This window comes from Nicotiana tabacum, chromosome 20, assembly GCF_000715075.1.
Source record: "Nicotiana tabacum cultivar K326 chromosome 20, ASM71507v2, whole genome shotgun sequence".
Lineage (NCBI taxonomy): Eukaryota > Viridiplantae > Streptophyta > Magnoliopsida > Solanales > Solanaceae > Nicotiana > Nicotiana tabacum.
In genome coordinates, this window is record NC_134099.1 from 154400625 (window position 1) to 154421756 (window position 21132).

General features: G+C 39.1%; 2 protein-coding genes across 4 annotated transcripts; both read left to right on the top strand.

Moving 5' to 3' along the window:
• The first annotated feature begins 355 nt into the window (after nt 1–355).
• Nucleotides 356–2867, top strand: LOC107824112 (small ribosomal subunit protein eS19x-like). The gene is made up of 4 exons (XM_016650844.2): nt 356–533; nt 1648–1738; nt 1833–2016; nt 2547–2867. Exons 1-4 carry the CDS (start codon nt 450–452, stop codon nt 2617–2619), a joined length of 432 nt encoding a protein of 143 aa, XP_016506330.1. The 5' UTR covers nt 356–449; the 3' UTR covers nt 2620–2867.
• An 8482-nt stretch (nt 2868–11349) lies between these two features.
• On the top strand, nt 11350–20574 carry LOC107824111 (diacylglycerol kinase 1). 3 transcript variants are annotated; one of them, XM_016650843.2, is made up of 8 exons: nt 11350–11470; nt 14194–15708; nt 16470–16836; nt 17002–17078; nt 18608–18727; nt 18994–19158; nt 19595–19732; nt 20159–20574. In XM_016650843.2, exons 2-8 carry the CDS (start codon nt 14515–14517, stop codon nt 20306–20308), a joined length of 2211 nt encoding a protein of 736 aa, XP_016506329.2. In that variant the 5' UTR covers nt 11350–11470; nt 14194–14514; the 3' UTR covers nt 20309–20574. The 3 variants fall into 3 exon arrangements, with proteins under 3 accessions (XP_016506329.2, XP_016506328.2, XP_075096830.1); XM_016650842.2 differs by having other exon boundaries at nt 11406–11836; XM_075240729.1 differs by having other exon boundaries at nt 11417–11654.
• The last annotated feature ends 558 nt before the right edge of the window (nt 20575–21132 follow it).

Consider the following 21132-nt stretch of genomic DNA (forward strand, 5'->3'; position numbering starts at 1 on the left):
AAGGGAATGAGATGTATCAAAGTAGAGAGAGAAAGAAAATAATGTAACTGAATAGCGTAATTAGTGGCTTAAGGCTAGGAGGTAACCAAAATTAAATATTTTGCTATAAACCTTAAAAGGTATCTATAGAATATAATTTTTTAAATGATATTTATTTAAAATAAATAAGGTGTTAACCTTTGTTATAGGGGGTAAATATTCATATTTGATAACCACAAGAAACTATTAATTTTTGCTGCGTACAGTAAGATGGAAGACACTGGACTTTTGTTGAATGAAGCCCAAACTCCATGGGCTTATATAGGCCCATTCACAGGCCGGGATTCAACAAATTACAACAGCTATAAACCCTAGCATACCATCTTACTTCTTTTCTCTTACAAAAAACCCTCGCTGGAGCAACGTGAATAGAGATCTGCATCGGCGCCGCAACAGCAGCAGAAGCGAAGATGGAGGCAGCGAGAACTGTGAAAGATGTTTCCCCTCACGAATTTGTGAAGGCTTATGCCGCTCACCTTAAGCGCTCCGGCAAGGTATATGCTTTGAATGTATATATGTATTTGCGTATATAGATTCATTCATTTATGTGTTCAGCTATTGATAATGGCTCTTGTAATGTGCAATGCTCGCTTAGTATCCTCATGAATATGTAGAATTTGTGTATAATCATGAGTTTTCCATGCGCCTTATTTGTTTCTACTTATTAGCTTCGATTTTGGTGTCTAAAATTTTCTGTAGAAATTCCTAACTGCTATAGGTTTCATATTAAAAGTAATTCGTCATTGAGCATTTGATAGTCAGTAATTAACTAACTAATACGAAAGAACCAACTTACTTTTGACAATCTTCTTCATATGATATGCAGACTTACGGAAAAGTTTTCTGTAGCTATTTGTTGGTATTAGAAAAAGGCATTTTTAGTTAAATAAAGATTTTCTGACTTAAACTTGCATTTGGTTTAGTGCTGTTTGTAGCACACAGGTGCTTAATTTAGTCTGTCTTGTTTAGATAGTTACTGAAAGATTGAGGTAGAAAAAAACTAGTTTAAACTTGTTGAGTGCTATTCGGATTGAGTGTACTGTATAACAACTAAAATTGTTAGAGATGGGGACACTTTTGTTTACTTCTTTAGGTTTGCAGCACTGGCTTGATTCTTTTTCTTGAATCAAGTACATGGAAATATTCTATTCGTTGGTGTTGATGAAACTTGTTTGAAGTGTAGCAGTTGGTGTATTGCTGTCTGTGAGACTTGAATCCTAGACTGCTTGCTTACTCTGATAGTACATAGATGGAGTGAGTCTGCTTCATCTAGATGCTTAAGTCTGCAGAGAGGGGATACCTAAGAGGATAATTTTTGTTTTAGGTTTGCATATTCTAAGCTGTTAAAATGATTATTCATCTTGAATGAGTTCATTCTTTGCTATATTTAAGAGCAAAATTCTGAACTATTTTACTGCAAGTTATTTCTTTTGTGAAGTAGACATTGTGCTTCAACTGGCTTATAGACCTAGCTTAAAGGGTATATCATACTCTTTATAGTTAGATTCTGGGCTTCCAGCCAATGTTACTGCTGCAATTTCTTTGAAGCGTCAGTTGAATATTATGGTTATTGTGCTCGTCTGTGCTTATTACCTTTGCTTTATGCAGATGGAGCTTCCTGAGTGGACTGATCTCGTCAAGACTGGTAAACTCAAAGAGCTTGCTCCATATGACCCTGATTGGTACTACATTAGAGCTGGTATGTTTCATCTCCACTCTCAGAAGAAGGAATTTATCTATAGTAATTATCGTTTTTTCTAACATTTCTTCTTTATTATTTTGATGTATGGCAGCTTCTATGGCAAGGAAGATTTATTTGAGGGGCGGTATCGGTGTTGGTGGATTCCGAAGAATCTATGGTGGTAACCAGAGGAATGGCAGCCGCCCTCGTCATTTCTGTAAGAGCAGTGGTTCAGTTGCACGCAACATACTTCAGCAATTGCAGAACATGAACATCGTTGACTTTGATCCTAAGGGGTAAGTAGCCTTTTTGTAAAATCTAATTGCAGCTGAATTTTATGTGTTTCCTTATATTATGGTGGTTGTAGGAATTATATCCATTGATTAGTTAGAAACCTGTTTGGTATCTCAACTTTGGCAAGTTATTTTAGGTAGTAAAGACAATATAGTTCAGGAGAATAGCCCTAGTTCTCCCATTTTCTGAGATTTGTTGTCCCACATATTGAATGTCACCACTTAGTAATATTTATGATTAATCGTTGTTGTTGTTGTTGTCTTTATATGGGTGCCACAAATTTTTGGCTTCCTTGTAAAAGGAAACGACGAGGCGAGTTGACTTTTCTCTTGAAAATAAGAACATGGCTCAATTGAAAATCAAGATAAAGTGCTTCACTTTGCTCTCAAGGAGACATCCTAATTGCTAGTGGATGAGCACAACTCAACATATCAGCTGCATTAAAAATGCAAATCCTTCACTCATTTGAGATGATTTTTTTCCGATGCTGCTTATTATTGTCTGTCTGATTATATTTTCGTTCTTTATCTAGTGGAAGGAGAATCACATCCAATGGCCAGCGTGATCTTGACCAAGTTGCTGGAAGAATTGCTGCATCTCTTTAAGAGATGAATTCAGGCAATTTTATGAGTACATGAGTTAGCTCAAACTTATTGTTTCAGTTTGGACCTATACAAATTTAGGGTACTTTTCCATCAATTTTGTGGATGTTTTGCCTTTCTGAACTTTTTTCGTCTTTCTCAGTATGTCAGTTTTGCCCTTTCAGTACCTTTCTAGAGATGTTTTGCCTTTCTAGAGATGTGTTGTGGCATATCTTCCATTCGATGCATCACCTAGTCCAAATTTTACATTGAGTTGGTCCTTTCGAATTGGCAGCTATTTCCTAATTGATAAAATTAAAAAGCCTTGTTGGAATTATGTTTCCTTGTTTACATGAAGAAATTGCCGGTTAATGCTTCTCTTTTGGATAAGGGACACGTATCTTCTTTTGTATTGAGCAATAAGAAGTGTGAAGTCAAATCAAATATAATGACCAAACTCAGTTTTTGGTCGAAGTCAATGGGATTGCAGGAGGTGTCTGTTAGACACTGGAATTAAAGGATGAGTCATCCTAAGATTTAGGATTCTTGTTTCAAGTGTTTACGTCAAACATACCATCTTTCAACAGGTTGTCGTAATTATATTTCGTGTTTTTGCAACTCCATCGTAAAGGTTGAGATTTTAATGTTAAACAAAATTATGAGTTAGACTATCTGTTCGTCCCCATTTTGGACCGAAACATATTTAGGAGCTGGTTACTTTTTCAAAATTAGACGAGTTAATTTATTTTTAGCTTTGAACTTTAGACGAGGTGTCAACCTTCGATCTTTGAGCTAATTTGAAAGATAAAATGATCACCTTCTAGGCTTCTAATAAAAGATCATAAAAGTGGCGAATTCTTTAAACCAGCCATCTTACCTTTAACACGCTCAATTTAGCCAAATGTTTAATTGACATTACTGTTAACTTGGACAGGATGAACAATTTTTGGGTCTAGCCTGTTGGTTAAGCTTTTTTTGGCCAAAAGTAAATTTTTTCCTCAAAAATATTTTTTGAAAGAAAAATATAATTAGAAGCACTTGCTTAAATAAAATAAAGTAGTCAAACACAAACTGATTTTTACCGAAAGTATAAGTTAGTTTTAGAAACTAAGCTATTAGCCCATGTTTATAATTAATTAGAATTAATTATGTTCTAATGCAAAAATAAAATTAGAACAAAAATAATTTTAGTTAAAATACGAAAAATTTCCATTGAAGATAGGGCTGGGCATATATCGGGTAAAACCGATAACTCGAACCGTTAATTTTTGGGTTAACGGTTCGGTAATGGTTTAGAATTTTTTTATTATTGGGTTATCGATTCCGACCTCGTTTGTCAATTTTGTTAATGGGTTAACCGATAACCCAATAAGAATTAATAAAATTACGACTTTATCCTTAAGTATATACAAATGCTAGGGCTTCAGTTCATTCTCTCCTATTCTTTCTCAACCCACTCTTCAGTTGCTTCATCTTCATTCTTCGTAGACCTTACTAGTTACTCCTAGCGTAAGTCTTTAGTATGCTATATGTGAATTCTTCTCTTTTTTGCTTAACTCCGGTGAATTGTTTTTTCTTTTTTGCTTAACTCTTGATTGAGTTATCTTATCGGGTAAACCGATAGCCGAACCGATAATGATCGATAACCGATTAACCAATAACCGATATCTTATTGGTTCGATTATCGGTTTATCAAATTTGTAAACCAATAATCGATATGCTAAACCGATAATATTCATAACCGAACCGAACCGATCAATGCCCATCCCTAATTGAAGAGAGGGGGGCAGCATTTGCATCTATACCCGTTTTTGGGTCACGTTTTAACTTGTTACCCGTTTTGCAAAAAAAATTGCAAGCCTACCCATTTTTTCGTGTAATTTCAGCATACATGCCTGAAGTAGCAAAGACAATCACGCAAATTTCAACATTCTAGTAGACGGGTGTGAAGTAGCAAAAATTGTTGAACCAAGTGTGCTGAAATTTTTGTTTGTAATTGCTGAACTTAAGTATAGTAGCTGAAGTTTTGTTCTCTATTTGTTTCAGTGTTTGTTTGTAATTGCTGAACTTATGCATTCTAGTAGCTGAAGTTTTGTTCTCTATTTGCTGAATTTCAGCATATTTTAGCTGAAGTTTTGTTCTATATTTGCTAAACTTTAGCATGTTTTATGCTATCATGTAATTGATTTTTTGTACAGATAATAAGTTTATCAGTAGAATTAGTAACTTAAAAAACTAGATAAATGATTTAGCACAACGGTTAAAATGCATTGATAATGTACAAAAGCTGAATCCAAAAAAATAATAGAATGTGAATTAACATACATGTACGTACTTACTTTAGAAAGTTATTTATAATTTATTTTTAAATAATCTGATAAACATACTTATAGTAGTCATCCCCATGAAATGAAGTTTCATAGCAGCACCAACAACAACAGAAGAAAGAAGAAGAAGAAAACGAAGGAGGAGAAGGAGGAGTGTATAGGTCAAAATCTGACCACAGTAGCCGACCCAGTTAGAACCCTGCCCAAGGGGTGGGGTAGCGAGGACCATCACGACCTACTTCGGTCTAAGTATCCATAATGTACAGTGGGTCAAAAGACAATAATTAAGTAGTGATGAAAAGGCCACATCATAAGGGCAGACCGACCGGAGAAGGTGGTCATGGTCTCAGAACTATATATACGGGATGAAATCACCCCAAAGTGAGGGGGGGCTTTTTCGTTTTCTCTCTCTATATCCTCTCCTTCTATTTTCCTTCTAAAAAGGATGTAAAATCGATGACCTCTTGGGCATCATGAAAGAGGAAATAACAAGATGAATGAAGATTGCTCGTTTTTATTTCATTTTATCCATTACTTTCCCATTCATTTCCAAATTGGGATTTACTATGCTTGACTAAGACTAACCAAATCATTAGTATCAATTGTTTTAATCAAAAAAGTTTTGACATTTTTTGGTCAAACAATTTGGCGTCGTCTGTGTGGATTTCTTGTGAAATTTCTAGTCTCTTCCAGATCAAAAACCGAAAATATGATCACCCACTAAAAAGAGCGGTAAGTAAACCTCACGTGCTAATCTAGATCACGATGCTATATGCAAGCAGAAGTTACAACCAACATCCTCCCCTGTACATCGAGCGGTCCATGAACCAGCTAAGGCAGGCCCAACCCACGCAGGGCAAAAGCACAAAATAGAAGGGGAAAGAGAGCTGAGCACGACCACCGAATTTAGAAACCACCGCCCCATCAACCATTGAAACGCCAAGCAAAATGAGCAACGCTATAAATCTACCCTCATTCACCGACTCATCGGACAGGGTAAGGAAAACAAGATTTTGGCTCACCTTCTACTGTTTGCTTAAATAGGAACACAAGCGCCGCGCAGGCGAATTTGCAAAGAAATATCTCAACTGGAGAATGAGAAACTACTACAAAACAACTGAAATATCGCTTACCTGACAATCCAACTTACAGAAAATGACGCCCTTTAAGCTGTACTCTCTCTCCCTCACCTAGGAGCTGTCCCAAGAGGGACTTCCCGGGGACTTAAGGACCGGGTCGACGAGGGGGACATCCCCGAGTTCAAAGTATAATTCATCGTCCCGTCCACCAATGACATCTCTAGAACGGAAAGCGAAAAGATTAGGCAGGGAAACTCCAATATGTGCACAAAATGAGTGTGAGCAAAACAACAACGTTTTATGCTCTCCAACATCACACCCTCCGATACGAATAAATTCAAGCGAACTGGGGCTCACCCGGAAGCGCAGAGGTTGAGCAAAATTGGGACTCCCCTAAAGGATAGCCAACTCTCCAAAAGAAAAACTGGGACTAACGGCGGGTTAATATTTCAACGAAAGCTCGAAATAACACCCTTAAGGCCAAGGGCCATTGCCAAAGAGAAGAATTCGACCTCGATCGAACAACTACGGGTTAATATTTCGATGAAAGTTTGAAATAACACCCTTAAGTCCAAGGGCCTTCGCCAAAGAGAAGAGTTCGACCTCGATCGAACAATGACGTGTTAATATTTCGACGAAAGTTCGAAATAACACCCTTAAGGCCAAGGGCCTTTGCCAAAGAGAAAATTTGACCTCGATCGAACAACAACGGATTAATATCTCGACGAAAGTTCGAAATAATACCCTTAAGGCCAAGGGCCTTTTCCAAAGAGAAGAGTTCGACCTCGATCGAACAACGACAAGTTAATATTTCGACGAAAGTTCGAAATAACACCCTTAAGGCCAAGGGCCATCGCCAAAGAGAAGAGTTCGACCTCAATCGAACAACGCTGAGTTAATATTTCGACGAAAATTCGAAATAACACCCTTAAGGCCAAGAGCCTTCTCCAAAGAGAAGAGTTCGACCTCAATTGAACAACAACGGGTTAATATTTCGACGAAAGTTAGAAATAACACCCTTAAGGCCAAGGGCCTTCGCCAAAGAGAAGAGTTCGACCTTGATCGAACAACGACGGGTTAATATTTCGATGAAACTTCGAAATAACACCCTTAAGGCCAAGGGCCTTCGCCAAAGAGAAGAGTTCGACCTCGATCGGACAACGACAGGTTAATATTTTGATGAAAGTTCTAAATAACACCCTTAAGGCCAAGGGCCTTCGCTAAAGAGAAGAGTTCGACCTCGACCGAACAACGACGAGTTAACATTTCGACGAAAGTTCGAAATAACACCCTTAAGACCAAGGGCCATTGCTGACGGTAGTTTGATCCGACCCGAACGACCCAAGTTATGAATAGCCTCATCCGAAATAACTATTATGTTATAAAATCCCGTTTCAAGTTAAGAGCGGATCCGCTCAAAGAAAATAGTCACATGTTGACCTTGCCCAAATGGGCAGTTCAACGACTTCATTCAGACTCACACGACGAAGTCCAACTCAATCTGGCTGAGATTAAACTCCTTGAAAATTAGGAATAGACCATACGGAAATCCGAAATTTCACGCCAAAATTATGCAAAGGAAAAGGAAGAGAAGCGCAAAAGACATACACCGATGAAAATTTCTTTTTATTTAAAGCAGTTGCGCAAATAGTCACCAATTACATAAGGCTAAAAGTCGGGCAAGTCCAAAGAAAAATAAAGAGAGAGAAACACAAAGACAACAAAAAAACAGCACAAAGATAAACAATTCTTTCACTCGGGCGTCATCACTGCCGTCCTCCTCACCACCGTCTCCAGGAAGTACCTCTTCAGCATCAACATCCTCGTCGGCCCCCGGCGTCGCAGGATCGTATCCGCAGTTAACACGAGCCTCTCGTGCCTTTACTCATGCTCTTTCATATGCAGCCTCAGAAACACTACCCGCTTCCCACAAACTCTTATATATGTCCTACTAGGCCTCCACATGTACCCAAAGCTCATGTAGATGATGGGGAACGGCGGTGGAGGCAGATTCGACTTGGGCCAACAATTGTGCCTTCTCGGCTTCAAGAGCATCGAATCGATCCCCCAAAACCGACGCTTCCCGGTCAATGTCACCAATACGCTTTTCAAGCCTCGCCTCCCTAAGCGTCGCCGTTGCCCTATCAGATTCCTGCTCGGATTGAAAAATGCGGATAGTGTCCTTTAAAGCCGTCGCCCTTGCTGAAGCCGACGCCCAAGCACTCTCAATATTCTCCAACCCGGAAACCTTTCTCTCCAGTTCAGCTAACTTTCCCACCCACTCCGCACTCATCGCCTCGACCTTGATGGCATTCTGATCCATCTCGGACTGCATCGACCGCACCTTTGCCTGAAGATGCTTACACTCAGAGGCAACCCCTTTGCCCAACTCAAGTTCTTCGTCCTTTGCATGAAGTTGCTCCTCGAGCACGCTGCTCCTGCGAATAGCCTACATCAATTCCTGATCCCTCTTCTCCAGTTCTTCGCTAAGGGATCGATCACCGGCGTTCGCCTTCATCCGCTCGTGCATCTCACGACACTTGTTGGAGTAGTGTCGATATTTCTTCTACATCGTCAGGAAAATCTTGGCTCGAGTGTCAGCCCTACAAGCACTCTCAATTTCTACTTTGTACGTCTGAAAAATGAGAAGATGGGTTAAGGCTAAGTCGCAAAAATGAAGAGCATAAAAGAAAAGGGAAACTTACCCTCATGCCCATAGCGGCCACTTCATGCATCAAATCAATATCACGAACGTCCCGTAGAGCCTTGCTCTCGGCGGCGGAGCACAAAAGGTCAAACTGCTGCACCAGATCTTTTGTATCTCCTAGGAGGTTGATATCCGATGAGATTTCAAGTATACGGGACGGGCCTCCTACATGTACCACCGAACGGGTAAGGCCCTCTTCAAACATCCTGACATCATCAGGATCAAGATCAGACTCAGATTCATAGTCATTGACCTCAACGCGTTTTCCTCTTTCTGCGGCCGAAGAAGGGGCACGACTCGGTCTAGAAGATGAAGGCCCATCCAAAGTAACAGCAGCGACCTCGGGACTCCGACTCTCCGTTGTAGTAGTCTGTTGGTCACCCGTAATGGCCGGAATCTCTGTCGATGGATTGATCGCGGCGACCGGTTCCACCTCTGCGGACGGGTTAGCATCATTCCCGGTCTTTGACTCCATTAAGGGGTCGTCGTCCTCTAAGCATATCACGGTTGACGGAGCCGTTTCGAACTCCACCCATTGTGTCTTTGACGACCCCTCACCATCCTCAGCACGGGAAGGCTCCCCCGTTGGGCAGATAGCAGAAGCCGGGCCCCCAGATTGAGGAACAGTTTCCATGCACACGGCCACGACCGCAGAATCAATTTGAGCAACCGTTGTCGTAGGTCGGGCAACAGGCCTTTAAATGGGCCGAGTAGAGGACGCCGATTGACTAAACGCAAGAGGAGGAGCCCTTGCCCTTCGCACTCTACCTGCTAGAGATAGAACGCCATATAAACAATAAAGCCAAATTGCAAAACGGAAAGCAGAGACTGCGGTAAAACTACTTACCATTAAGGGGCTTACGCCCATATTTCTCGTAGAAGGACGACCATATACGAACTCCCGCCGTATGAGGAAGAATGGCGTTCACCCAGTCGTGGATGTCGTCAACAGGCGCATGGGGTAGTCTCGCAGCTGCAAAAGTAAAAACAGTTCAATACCGCCTAAAGAGAAGCGGTCGACTATCATTCCGACCAAAAAATATAAAAACTTACGTGCAAAGTTCCATCTCTTAGGGAATCCTTCAGGATCCGCCACAAGGTGCTCCTTCCGCACATAAAAATAATTCTTATAGAAGCGACGGTTGACCCTGTCGTCCATCTTCACCACCAAGCTCTTCGTCCCTCGATGACGCATGTGTCTCAAAGTGATCTCCCGACCAGCGAGTTCCGCGAACTTGATCAACATGAGGAACAATTTATACAAGTACGACAAAAGTTGAGCCGGACACACCTCGTAGAAATGACAGAAATCTACCACGGAGGGGGGGGAGGAAGCGTATACCCGACGTTGAAGGGTAGGCGTGAAATGCACAATAACCCGGATCAAAATGTATGATATCGTCTCCCACCGCCAGCAACATTTCAACATGGCCAGGGATCCCACATTTTTCCCTCATTCCCCCAATATGTGCCTCAGTCATAACAGAGGGAGCGGGTTCTGGCTCTTCCCCGATGAGACTATGGCGATCGTTCCACGGCTTTCCAAGACGAGGCAGTATTTCGGCCGCTGTCGGAATCCCTTCCTCCTCTATCACCTCCACTCCTCCGGGAGTAGAGACATCATTTTCTGACGCTAAAATTGCGGCAGGGTTATCAATGCGGGAAGAACTACCAGCCATGTGTATCGATGTAATGGAACAAAAGGCTTAAGAAAAAAAAAGAGATAGGGGTGAATTTCCGGCTAACCGAAGAAGATCGAAAATCTGAAAGTATTTGAGAAGAGGAAGATCTACAATGTTCTCCCACCAAAAGCTAGAAAGTGTACAAATCGAATGGGGTATTTCCTATATTTATAGGGACATAAATTCCCCAAGCGGGAAACCCAAGAGTCGCCAACCGAAACTGATAGGGGCACGAAACGGTTCAATAACCAGGAAACATGTGTCATAATGACAGTAGCCACGAACGACGTTTCAAATCGAACAAACGCTTCGATTTCAAACGGTCGCGATGGTTCCAAGGGCACCGTTGTAGCGTCGTCCCATCGCCTCGATCCACAGACTACGTCCAAGGCACGAACAGTCAGATTTTTCCCAAGTGTTCAAAATCATAATCCGCCTGCCGGGACCATCAATAGACGACCCCGACAGACGGAGGGACTAATTGTATAGGTCAAAAACTGACCACAGTAGCCGACCCAATTAGAACCCCGCCCAAAGGGCGGGGTAGCGAGGACCATCACGACCTACTTCGGTCTAAGTATCCACAGTATACAGTGGGGGGCTTTTCTTTTTCTCTCTCTATATCCTCTCCTTCTATTTTCCTTCTAAAAAGGATGTAAAATCGATGACCTACTGGGCATCACAAAAGAGGAAATAACAAAGATAAATTAAGATTGCTCGCTTTTATTTCATTTTATCCATTACTTCCCGATTCATTTCAAGATCTAGGGTTTATTATGTTTGACTAAGATTAACCTAATTATTAGTATCAATTGTTTTAATCAAAAAAGTTTTAAGATCTTTTGGTCAAATAAGGAGGAGAAAGAGGGATGAATTTGTCTAAAAAGAAAGTACAAATTAAAACTTTAAAAAAAAATTAGTTATAGATTAAATTGGGCAACCAAATAGAGCACCGGTGCAATTTTTACGGGAGGGGAGGGGTTGCTGTACAGAAATAGTTGCAACGGCAATGGCCCGCGGCCGACTGTCTCACCAAAAATTAAGGAAGCTCCATACTACTGACGAAGCAGCGTGGTTATGGTAGGCCCAATTTCACACTCCGAAGGTCACATGAGTCCACGTGTACTGAGTTAGAATCTCCAAAACTTCGCTCTCTCACTAGTAAAGTGTCACATACGTCCAAATCTCCAAATACAATATTACATGAGTTAGAATCTCAAAGAATCTTACTATTTAAAAAAAAAAAAAAAGCAAACCCAAAGCAGTAAGTTAAATATAGTTTAATTCTCCATTTGCTCAAACTTTGCTTTGCTTCACTTTTGCTTTTGATTCTGTCCATTTCCAGCGCATTTGTTTCTTCATCGGCTAGGGTTTTGCAGACACTAGACATGATTCGATCTCTTATCAGTTTGTGACGTTTTTGCTGTTTGGATTAAGATGTTGTTGGTACGAATTTTCCTCTTTTGATTTTGTGATCACATATATTCCGTCCTTTTTTTTTTTGTGATTAAGATCGTGGCGTGCTTTTCAATTTTCTATGTTTATTTTTCTCCTATATCACCTTCTTAGTCTCTGTTTGGATACTTATACATAGAGATAAATTCATTTAAAGAAACTCTGGTTTTGAGGAATCCTTTAATTTGCCCATAAATGGCAAATTATTTATCAGTATTGGATTGATATTGCCTAAACAGAGCGAAGTGGATAGTGAGGGTCAGTCTGATTGTTTATTTGATTGATTGCTTTCCAGTTTCCTCATATACTATCAGGAACTACCTTTTTAGGTAGTACTCTCTCCGTGTCAATTCATGTGTGCATGTTTGACTGGGCATGTAGTTTAAGAACGAAAGTAAGACATGAAATTTGTGGTCTAAACAAGCCATGAACATTTTTGTTTCTAAATATAGAAACGTATCATTTTTATTTTTTTTGGGGAGAGAGCAACGAGTGCCACATAAGTTGAGACAGAGAGAGTACTATCTTTCCGCTTGACAGACTTATTTATACTTTTTTGAAGCCATATTTTCCGTTATGCCGTGATTTGATTAGAGAAGTAAGTGTAACACTTGGATATAGTGAGAGTAGTGGATTGAAGAGCATCTTTTTTTTTTTGTTGATGAAGTAAGTAATTATCATTAATAAAGGTATCCAGAAGATGCATAGTTAGACATTCCATTAAAACATCTGCGATTTCTTTCAGTCCAAACACACCAAAAAATTACTGCTGGGATCATTCTCCAGATCCTTTTGATGGTTTATCCCACTCTCTAAATATGCCAACTAATAAATGCTTCCTTGACTGTTTGAGTCATGACCCAGTATAAACCAAAAATAGAGCAGAAGAAGTTCCAGAAATCAGCTGTGAAAGGGCAATGCAGAAATAGGTGGCTGACATTCTCTCTGAACTTTGGTGGCACATATAGCATCTGTTCACTAGGATTGTGCCTCTCTTTCCGAGGTTATCCTGTGATAGGCATGCTCCCTTAAGTGCTATCCAGGAAAAGCAGGAAATCTTTAGCCTAATCTTCCACACATGCTTCCATGGTCAGTCCTCTAAAATACCATTCTGAGAGCACAAATGTTCATAGCCAGCCTTGACGTTGTACTTCCCACCTTTTGATCTTCCCCACAAGATTCTGTAGGTTGGTGTATGTCAAAGTTGTATTCTGCCAAAGTTGTAAAGAGTGTGAGTAGGACATTGATTTCCCAGTCAGAGAGGTTTCTTCTGAAAATGGGGTTCCAGCTATTTCCATCCTTGTACTGAGCAATTGATGCATCCTGATTGCATGCAATTTGATATATTCTTGGGAAGGACTCCTTTAAGGTTGTGCTGCCAAGCCATTTGTCTTTCCAGAGTCTAATGTGTAAACCATTTCCAACATTGAAAGATATATTCTGGAAAAAATCTCGGTTGTGGCTGCTGATGTGCTTCCATACTCCCACCCAATGTGGTCAAGTGCTTTCCTTGGTACACCAATTATTTTGGGCACCAAATTTAGCAGCTATGATTCTCTTCCAATAACCTGCTTCATGTTGCCCATATCTCCAAAGCCACTTCATTAGCATGCTTTTGTTGTGATACTTCAGGTTTCTGATTCCCAAACTCCCTTGAGCTTTTGGTTGAATTACTTTAGACCATTTCACCAATGAGAACTTTGGGTTGTGCTGTTTCCGTCCCCTAAGAATCTCCTTCTTAGTCTATCTAGCTGCTTTAGTATTGAGCCTGGCATGGGGTAAAGTAACATACACTAGGTTGGAATACTATCAAGGACACTATTGATAAGTGTCCGTCTGCCACCCAATTATAGATATTGCATTTGCCAGGTTGCCAATCTCTTTTCACACTTTTCAATGACAACAGCATCTTCTTTTTTTTTTTTTGCCTTTTCTTTTCCGTGGGAGACTGATGTGCAGTACTTACTTTGTCCCATTTTATGTGACACTATTACTATTTGGGGAATAAAACTATTTTTTGTTTGACTCTAATTGTTTTTCTTTTTCTAACATCTTCTAAATATTTTTGATGATGATAATTTTGTGGTTTGTAGTACTTTATATGTAGTTTCTAACTATGTAAAAAGTACATTTCAAAAATATTGAGAAGTCGATGTCTGATGTCCGGATTCAGACCAAAAATTAGATGCTTTTAGCTCGTACTCTGAAGTCCATTATTCTTTCTAGAAGGGAGGGAGTAATAAGCTACTTTTGTTTCTGTTGCAATCCAAAGAGAGGCTATTGTTACAAGAACTTAGGTTGTAATTTTTGAACCTGTTTGATGAAACTTTTATTCTTTTTACTTGCAGGGTATTGTTTTGGCTTTGCTACCTTTATTGAAAGGTTTAAAGCCCTTTGAGATGGCGAATAAAATAAGCAGGATTGCAAATTTGGAGTGTACAACCACCATCACCTGAGTACTTCTGGAACGTATGTGATTATTGGAGAAACAAGATAACTGACCTCAGGGAACTCATAGCCAGCTTGTGGGGCTTCAGATAGGTGTTCAGTGGAAGCTGCATAATGCAATTATATATGTTAGGTTAATGCCCTTTCTGGCTGTTATTTTGTTACTTTAGGTTATGTTCTGGAGATGTTTTGTGCATTCAAGGGAATATAGAATTTAAGAAATGGAAGACTATCGAGAATTAGATATTCCGCTTGCTAGCTGGATCAGCAAAAATCCCTCCGAGATGGCGGAATCGTGGTTTTTTATTCTCTGTTGTTTCATTTCTGGTTTAGTCGGGATTCTCACTATCATTTACACTGCTTTCCAGTGGAGAAAGAATGTAAACATTAGTTGGATGAAAGCTATAGCTAGGTCAAAGAAAAACCCGAAAGCCAGGTATAAGGTCCCTGTAGCTTCTCATAGTTGGACTTTGGAATCCATATCTCGAGGGAAAAGTTTAAATTGCTGTGTCTGCTTAGAGTCCATGTCGCCATCTCAAACTCTTGGACCAATGGTGGCATCAGAGAGTTTTTTTAATTGCTGCTGCACTTGTGGTGCAGCAGCTCATCTTAGTTGCTCATCGAGTGCTCATAAGGATTGCAAATGTGGATCAATGTTTGGATATAAGCACGTGGTACATCAGTGGGCAGTTCGGTGGACAGAGGTAGCAGATCAACCAGATGACTCTTTCTGCAGCAACTGTGAAGAGCCGTGCAGCAGTTCGTTTCTTGGGGGTTCCCCTATATGGTGTTGCTTATGGTGTCAGCGCCTGGTTCACATTGATTGCCATGCTAATATGTTCCATGAAACTGGTGATATTTGTGACCTGGGCCCTTTCAGAAGGCTTATTTTATCGCCTCTTCATGTTAAAGAGTTTACTAGGACGTCCTCTGGTGGACTGCTGAGTTCTATCACACAAGGAGCCAATGAAATTGCATCTTCAGTACGTGCTAGTATTAGAAGTCAAAGCAAGAAATACAAACACAAAAATAAAAACCATTTAAATGAGGTATCTACTGACACAGGCAGTGGTGATAATACTGGTGACACAACCACTGAAAGCACTGCAGATACTCATCAAGTAAATGGTACTTATAAAGTAGAGGAAAATTGTAATGGTGGCATACATAAAGAGGCTGTAGATCAGCAACAAGGAAGTGTTCTGAAAAAACTGGTATCTATACCCAGCTTCAAGAGGAGTTCATCAATCAATCAGAAGGATGAGTCTCAGATAATACGGATGAAACAGAAATATGAATTGACTGATTTGCCTCCAGATGCTAGGCCTCTGCTAGTTTTTCTAAACAAGAAAAGTGGAGCTCAGCGAGGAGATTCACTTAGGCAGCGGCTGAACATTTTATTAAATCCTGTGCAGGTCAGGTCATTTAGAGCAAGCTCCCTCAGCTAGTCTTTTGGCACAATTGCATGGAAATGTGTTCTTCCTCTATCTATGCATGGATTACTTGCATGTTAAGAAATGTTACTACCATAAGAAAATGACTTAGTTGACCAATTAGGGTTTACCATATCCCAAAAAAAGAGAGAGGCGCATGTGGCACAGGCCCTCGGTTATGAAAAAACGAATTGGTTGACAAACTACTTCTGCTGTCCTTTAAAGGGCCTGGGGAGCTCGTAGCTATTAGAAGTCACTTGTCCGTCTTATTGAATAATAACATATACTTTATTAGGATATCTCTAAGTGTTTGAGCACCTTTCAACTGATAATTATTACGTGTTCACCATCTATACATATAGCCTGATCTTTTAACATGCTAGTATGGCATAATTATAAGGCATTTGTCAAAGGAGACTCATTAATCTTCATTTTCAGTTGAATTGACTATTGAGGATTGTAAAATTTGACTTATACAGGTATCTATCAAGGTGAAGGGAGAGAATTAGATAGAATGAAGTTATAGTTCTCCCTTTTTACTGAGTTCTAGTGTAAAATAGCTGTTTCTTGGGTTCTACTTGTTATGCCAGCTTAACTATAGCTCCTTCATAATGAATAACATGGAAGGCGATTTGTTATTTTACTAAAAACACTCATAGTGTAGTCTACCTTTCAGTAGATTCAACAATTTGATGTCCGTGAGCGAGTGTCTTGATCTGATGTTGCGTGGATATGCTAAATAGGTCTTTGAGTTGAGCTCAACTGAAGGACCAGAAGTAGGTCTTTATCTATTCAGAAGGGTTCCTCACTTCAGGATTCTCATCTGTGGAGGAGATGGTACTGTTGGATGGGTTTTAAATGCTATAGATAAACAAAACTTTGTTTCGCCCCCACCAGTAGCAATACTTCCTGCTGGGACGGGAAATGATTTGGCTAGAGTTCTTTCCTGGGGAGGTGGCTTGGGTTCAGTTGAGAGGCAAGGAGGTCTTTGCACACTTTTGCATGATATAGAGCAAGCAGCGGTAACCATCCTTGATCGTTGGAAAGTTTCAATCTTGAACCAACAAGGAGAGCTGCTTCAACCTCCAAAGTTCTTGAACAACTACCTTGGTATGTTGATATCCTCTTCATGTCATAGATAATACTGATATCTAAAATGTAAATTATCTCTCTGTGACCTGAAAAAATTTAGAATATTTTGCTTGGAAATATTATGATGAGTTTCTCACTTTCTTAGATATAGAATTTGATGATTGTTGGGAACTGATATTCCAGGTGTTGGTTGCGATGCAAAGGTTGCATTAGAAATCCATAATATGAGGGAGGAAAACCCGGAAAAGTTCTACAATCAGGTAATGCAGATATCTTTTTGTTTTTAGAGGATGTGAAGCATGAAAAATGGGTTAATGGGATTGATATGATACCAAATAGGTCTGTAGCTTCAAAGTTTTGCTTTGATAATTGATGTATTTGATGGAAGACCTGAAACTATTTAATATTTTTTTTTGATAAGTAATTAAAGATATTATAAATTTATGCACTAAGCCAGTGCATCAGGCATAATTACAGGTTGTGGAAACCCTCTATTGTATCTAGCATTCCATCTACATCATGCTCAATTACCAGATTGCACCAAAAAGCTACAAAAAAATACATCTCTGTTTAAAATACAACTATTTAATATTATAAAATGGTAAGTGATGCCAAAACAAACAAATTTGCTCGATGTAAACCTTATAATTTTGCTATTGCTTTGATGCTATACTTTCAAAGAGTTTTTAGTTTCTTTTGAGGGTATTTTGGCCTAATTATAGTGCACTCAGTCTTGAAGGCGTTTCGTTTCATAGTTACTTTTTATTCTTCGATATTGGTTCCACACTTGTGGCGCTTGTGTAAAAGAACAGTTGTCAGACCATTTTCCAATAGGCTGCTGAAAATAGAGTCAGGTGCCATTAGTAATATGCTCTTCAGTCTTCTCAGAGGGGGAGAGGAGAAGTTCTGGAGGACAGAATATTTAAATGAAATAAGAACTTCACCCAGATGTTCTAGACTTGACTAATGACTACTCTAATATCTCAGACCTGAATGCTTTCTTGTTTTAACATGCATTTCTGTTCATCAATAAAAGAAAGACAAAATCTTATCTTGCATACAGTTTCTCGGGCTAATCTTTTTCAGATATCAAGCTTCGCTTTTGACATTTCTGATTGTCACTGAATTAGTTCTCAATGTGTTCGTTCGAGCTTTCTTCATGGTTTATTGGTGGCACCTGCCGATCTACACTGCTTAACAGTTGCTTTATATTGCATCCCTGTTAAAACATGTCTTCTCATATACAGTAGCATTTAACTTTATATGCGCATTGTTGATAATAATTTGTCCTTGTGTTTCTGATATTCATCTCTTTTAGAGATTCCAGAGCTTCGTTACTTCGGGGCAAGCGATATATCTAAATTTTTGAAAATTTGGAGAGTTGAGTATCCATGACATGGTGTTTGCTAGCCATGAATTCTTATGCCTTTTCATGTTTTACATAAATCCAGTTCAGTGAGTTCATTATATAGGTTTTCCTGTGCTCTTTCCAAAAGTGGGTTAAGTTGACAAGCTCTTACAATAAGTTAGCCCGCAGTAAGTTGCCTACTTAGTGAACTCTCTCATCTGAGGTGGTTCTTGTGGATGCTAATAATTATTTAAGATTTAATCTTGTTTGTTTGTCTGTTCTGTATTATGTAATAGTAAATTGTGTTTATGTGTATTCAGAGATTGAGGTCATGAATTTTATTCTTGTAGGAGTTTTTTGTGTAATTGATTAATTTAAGTTCATATATTTGTCGATGTGTATTTCTGTCGGCGCTGAAAATATTTGGCAACATTGTTGCAGTTCATGAACAAAGTCCTTTATGCCAGAGAAGGCGCCAGGAGTATCATGGATAGGACATTTGCAGATTTTCCATGGCAAGTTCGTGTGGAGGTTGATGGTGTTGAGATTGAGGTTCCTGAGGTAAGTGTCAAATACGCAGCTACAAAATCCTTTTGAAAAATTTGTATGCTTTTGAACTTTTACTTTTAGTCATTTAACATACTGACTTCTTGTCGTATAACATATTCATTTTGCAAGTTTCGTAGTTATTAATATTTTTGATCCTTTTACACATGAGGTAATTGTGGTTGATGTTTTAGTCGATTATCTTGTCTGGAGACTACTTAAAATACAATTGCTAGTTAATGGATCAGTGGTGAAACGATCATGCTCTTTACTCTTTCTAGGATGCAGAAGGTGTTCTTGTTGCTAATATCGGGAGCTACATGGGCGGAGTAGACTTGTGGCAGAATGAAGATGAAAGCTATGATAATCTTGATCCTCAATCCATGCACGATAAGATGCTGGAGGTTGTTAGCATTTCTGGTACCTGGCATCTTGGGAAGCTTCAGGTATATTTTGGGGAATTCCTGAGGTGATGTGGTAAAAGTAACCATCATTTCGAAGCTTTGTTTCCTGAGAGATATTTCAATATTGTTCAGTGATTTCGTTTAAGCACTTTGCTGTTATTTTGTGCTCATATCCCTAGTTGGAGTCTGACCAATAATTATATCTGGTAGTTCAGTACTTGATTAATAAAAGAAATCTGGTAGTTCAGTAGTTCCTGGGCAAGAGTTGTTGCAGATATTGGCGTAAGTAAATGGAGAAGGAGAAACAGTTGATGGTTTTTGTTGAGGGGTTATTTTGAATTGGGTTCAACTGCTCCTGTTTGAATCTGATTAGAGAATGCAGTTGTTTCTGACATAAAGTTTCATTAAGGTTTATTTTATCTTCCAGCTACTTTTAAATGTTGGACCTGTGTGATAAGAGCATTGTTCTTACAATCAGGTGGGGCTTTCCAAAGCTCGGCGGCTTGCACAAGGACAAGTGATTAAAATTCAACTTTTTGCTGCATTTCCTGTTCAAGTAGATGGAGAACCTTGGAATCAGCAACCCTGTACATTGACGATAACACATCATGGACAGGTTTCCTTCCCCAACAATGTGCTTAAATTTTTATCCGCTGAAGCATGGATCTGAGACCATTGTATCTGGCATGCCTGCATTACTATCTAATAGTTATCCTAACATCATGCATTTAAGGTTCTAGCGATTTGGAAGTGGCGGGACTGGGAAATTTCAGTTTTATAATTCATTTCTATGTATCTTTAACGCATGGAAAATAGTCTTTTCTGAGGGAAATTGATGTATGTTTAGGCTTGTTATGGTGCATTCTCTTGGTTCGTTGTCATTCCCTCCCCCCTCCCCCTTTTTTCTTTTAGATAACGTTGGGCTTATATACCCGAACCCAAGTTGCTTGGTGATATGGTGGTGCAGTTTCTTCAGGTTACTACACTATTACACACATACAGACATACATATGCACACATATCTGACACTTATCTTTTATAGGCTTTTATGCTGAAGAGAGCAGCAGAAGAACCTCTAGGTCATGCAGCAGCCATAATTGCAGATGTGCTTGAGAATGCTGAATCCAATCAAGTAATTAATACATCACAGAAGCGAGCACTTCTTCAAGAAATGGCTATCAGACTGTCTTAGCTGTGTTTCTTACACGATCAGGCACACTGATTTTTTACTTTGCTGCAGCTATTGCAGAAGTTGTTAGTTACTGTGTTTTTTGTATAAATCAATCTTCTGCTTCATCGCATAGGTTCGCCCACTTCATTTGTGAAATATCAAGAAGACTTGGAATGCTTCTATCTGAAGCTTGTTTGTATATTGAACTCCACGGTGTAAAGACTTCTAAATGAGGTGACTTTTGCAGCGGCGTGTTTAAATATGAGATAAATTTGAGTTTTATGAGCTACACCAATGTTTATTCTGGATAGAGTTGGAATTTTGATGATCTGATTTCTTCCAAAGACCTTAAGGTTCTCTATCAATCAAACCCGCAATGCTACAGTTTTCTTGACATTTCTTATCTTACATATTAGATTCTTTTAGTATGATTTTGTCAATTCTAGTTTGTATGATGATTTATCTACCAGTCCATACATGTTTTATTTGGAAAACCTACTTATTTGTTCACTTTAAGACATCAAAATAGTTTCCCTTTGGTCAATAACTGCGCCCTTCATGTTGTTAGAAGTTACAGGCAGAGAGTTTAAGTATTATGGTGTGTAATATTTTTTTATGCCATGAGATTAAGCTATTTGCGATAACAAGGACTAATTGTTTTTGACAGTAATGATCTTTTAAAATATCAGACATTAAATTGTATTGATAGTATATATATATATATATATATATATATATATATATATATATATATATATATATATATATATATTGCATTAGTGTAATTTACAACTCCATGTGAACGAATTATAAGGTGCCATATTTTTTAAACCCTTTCATTCTTC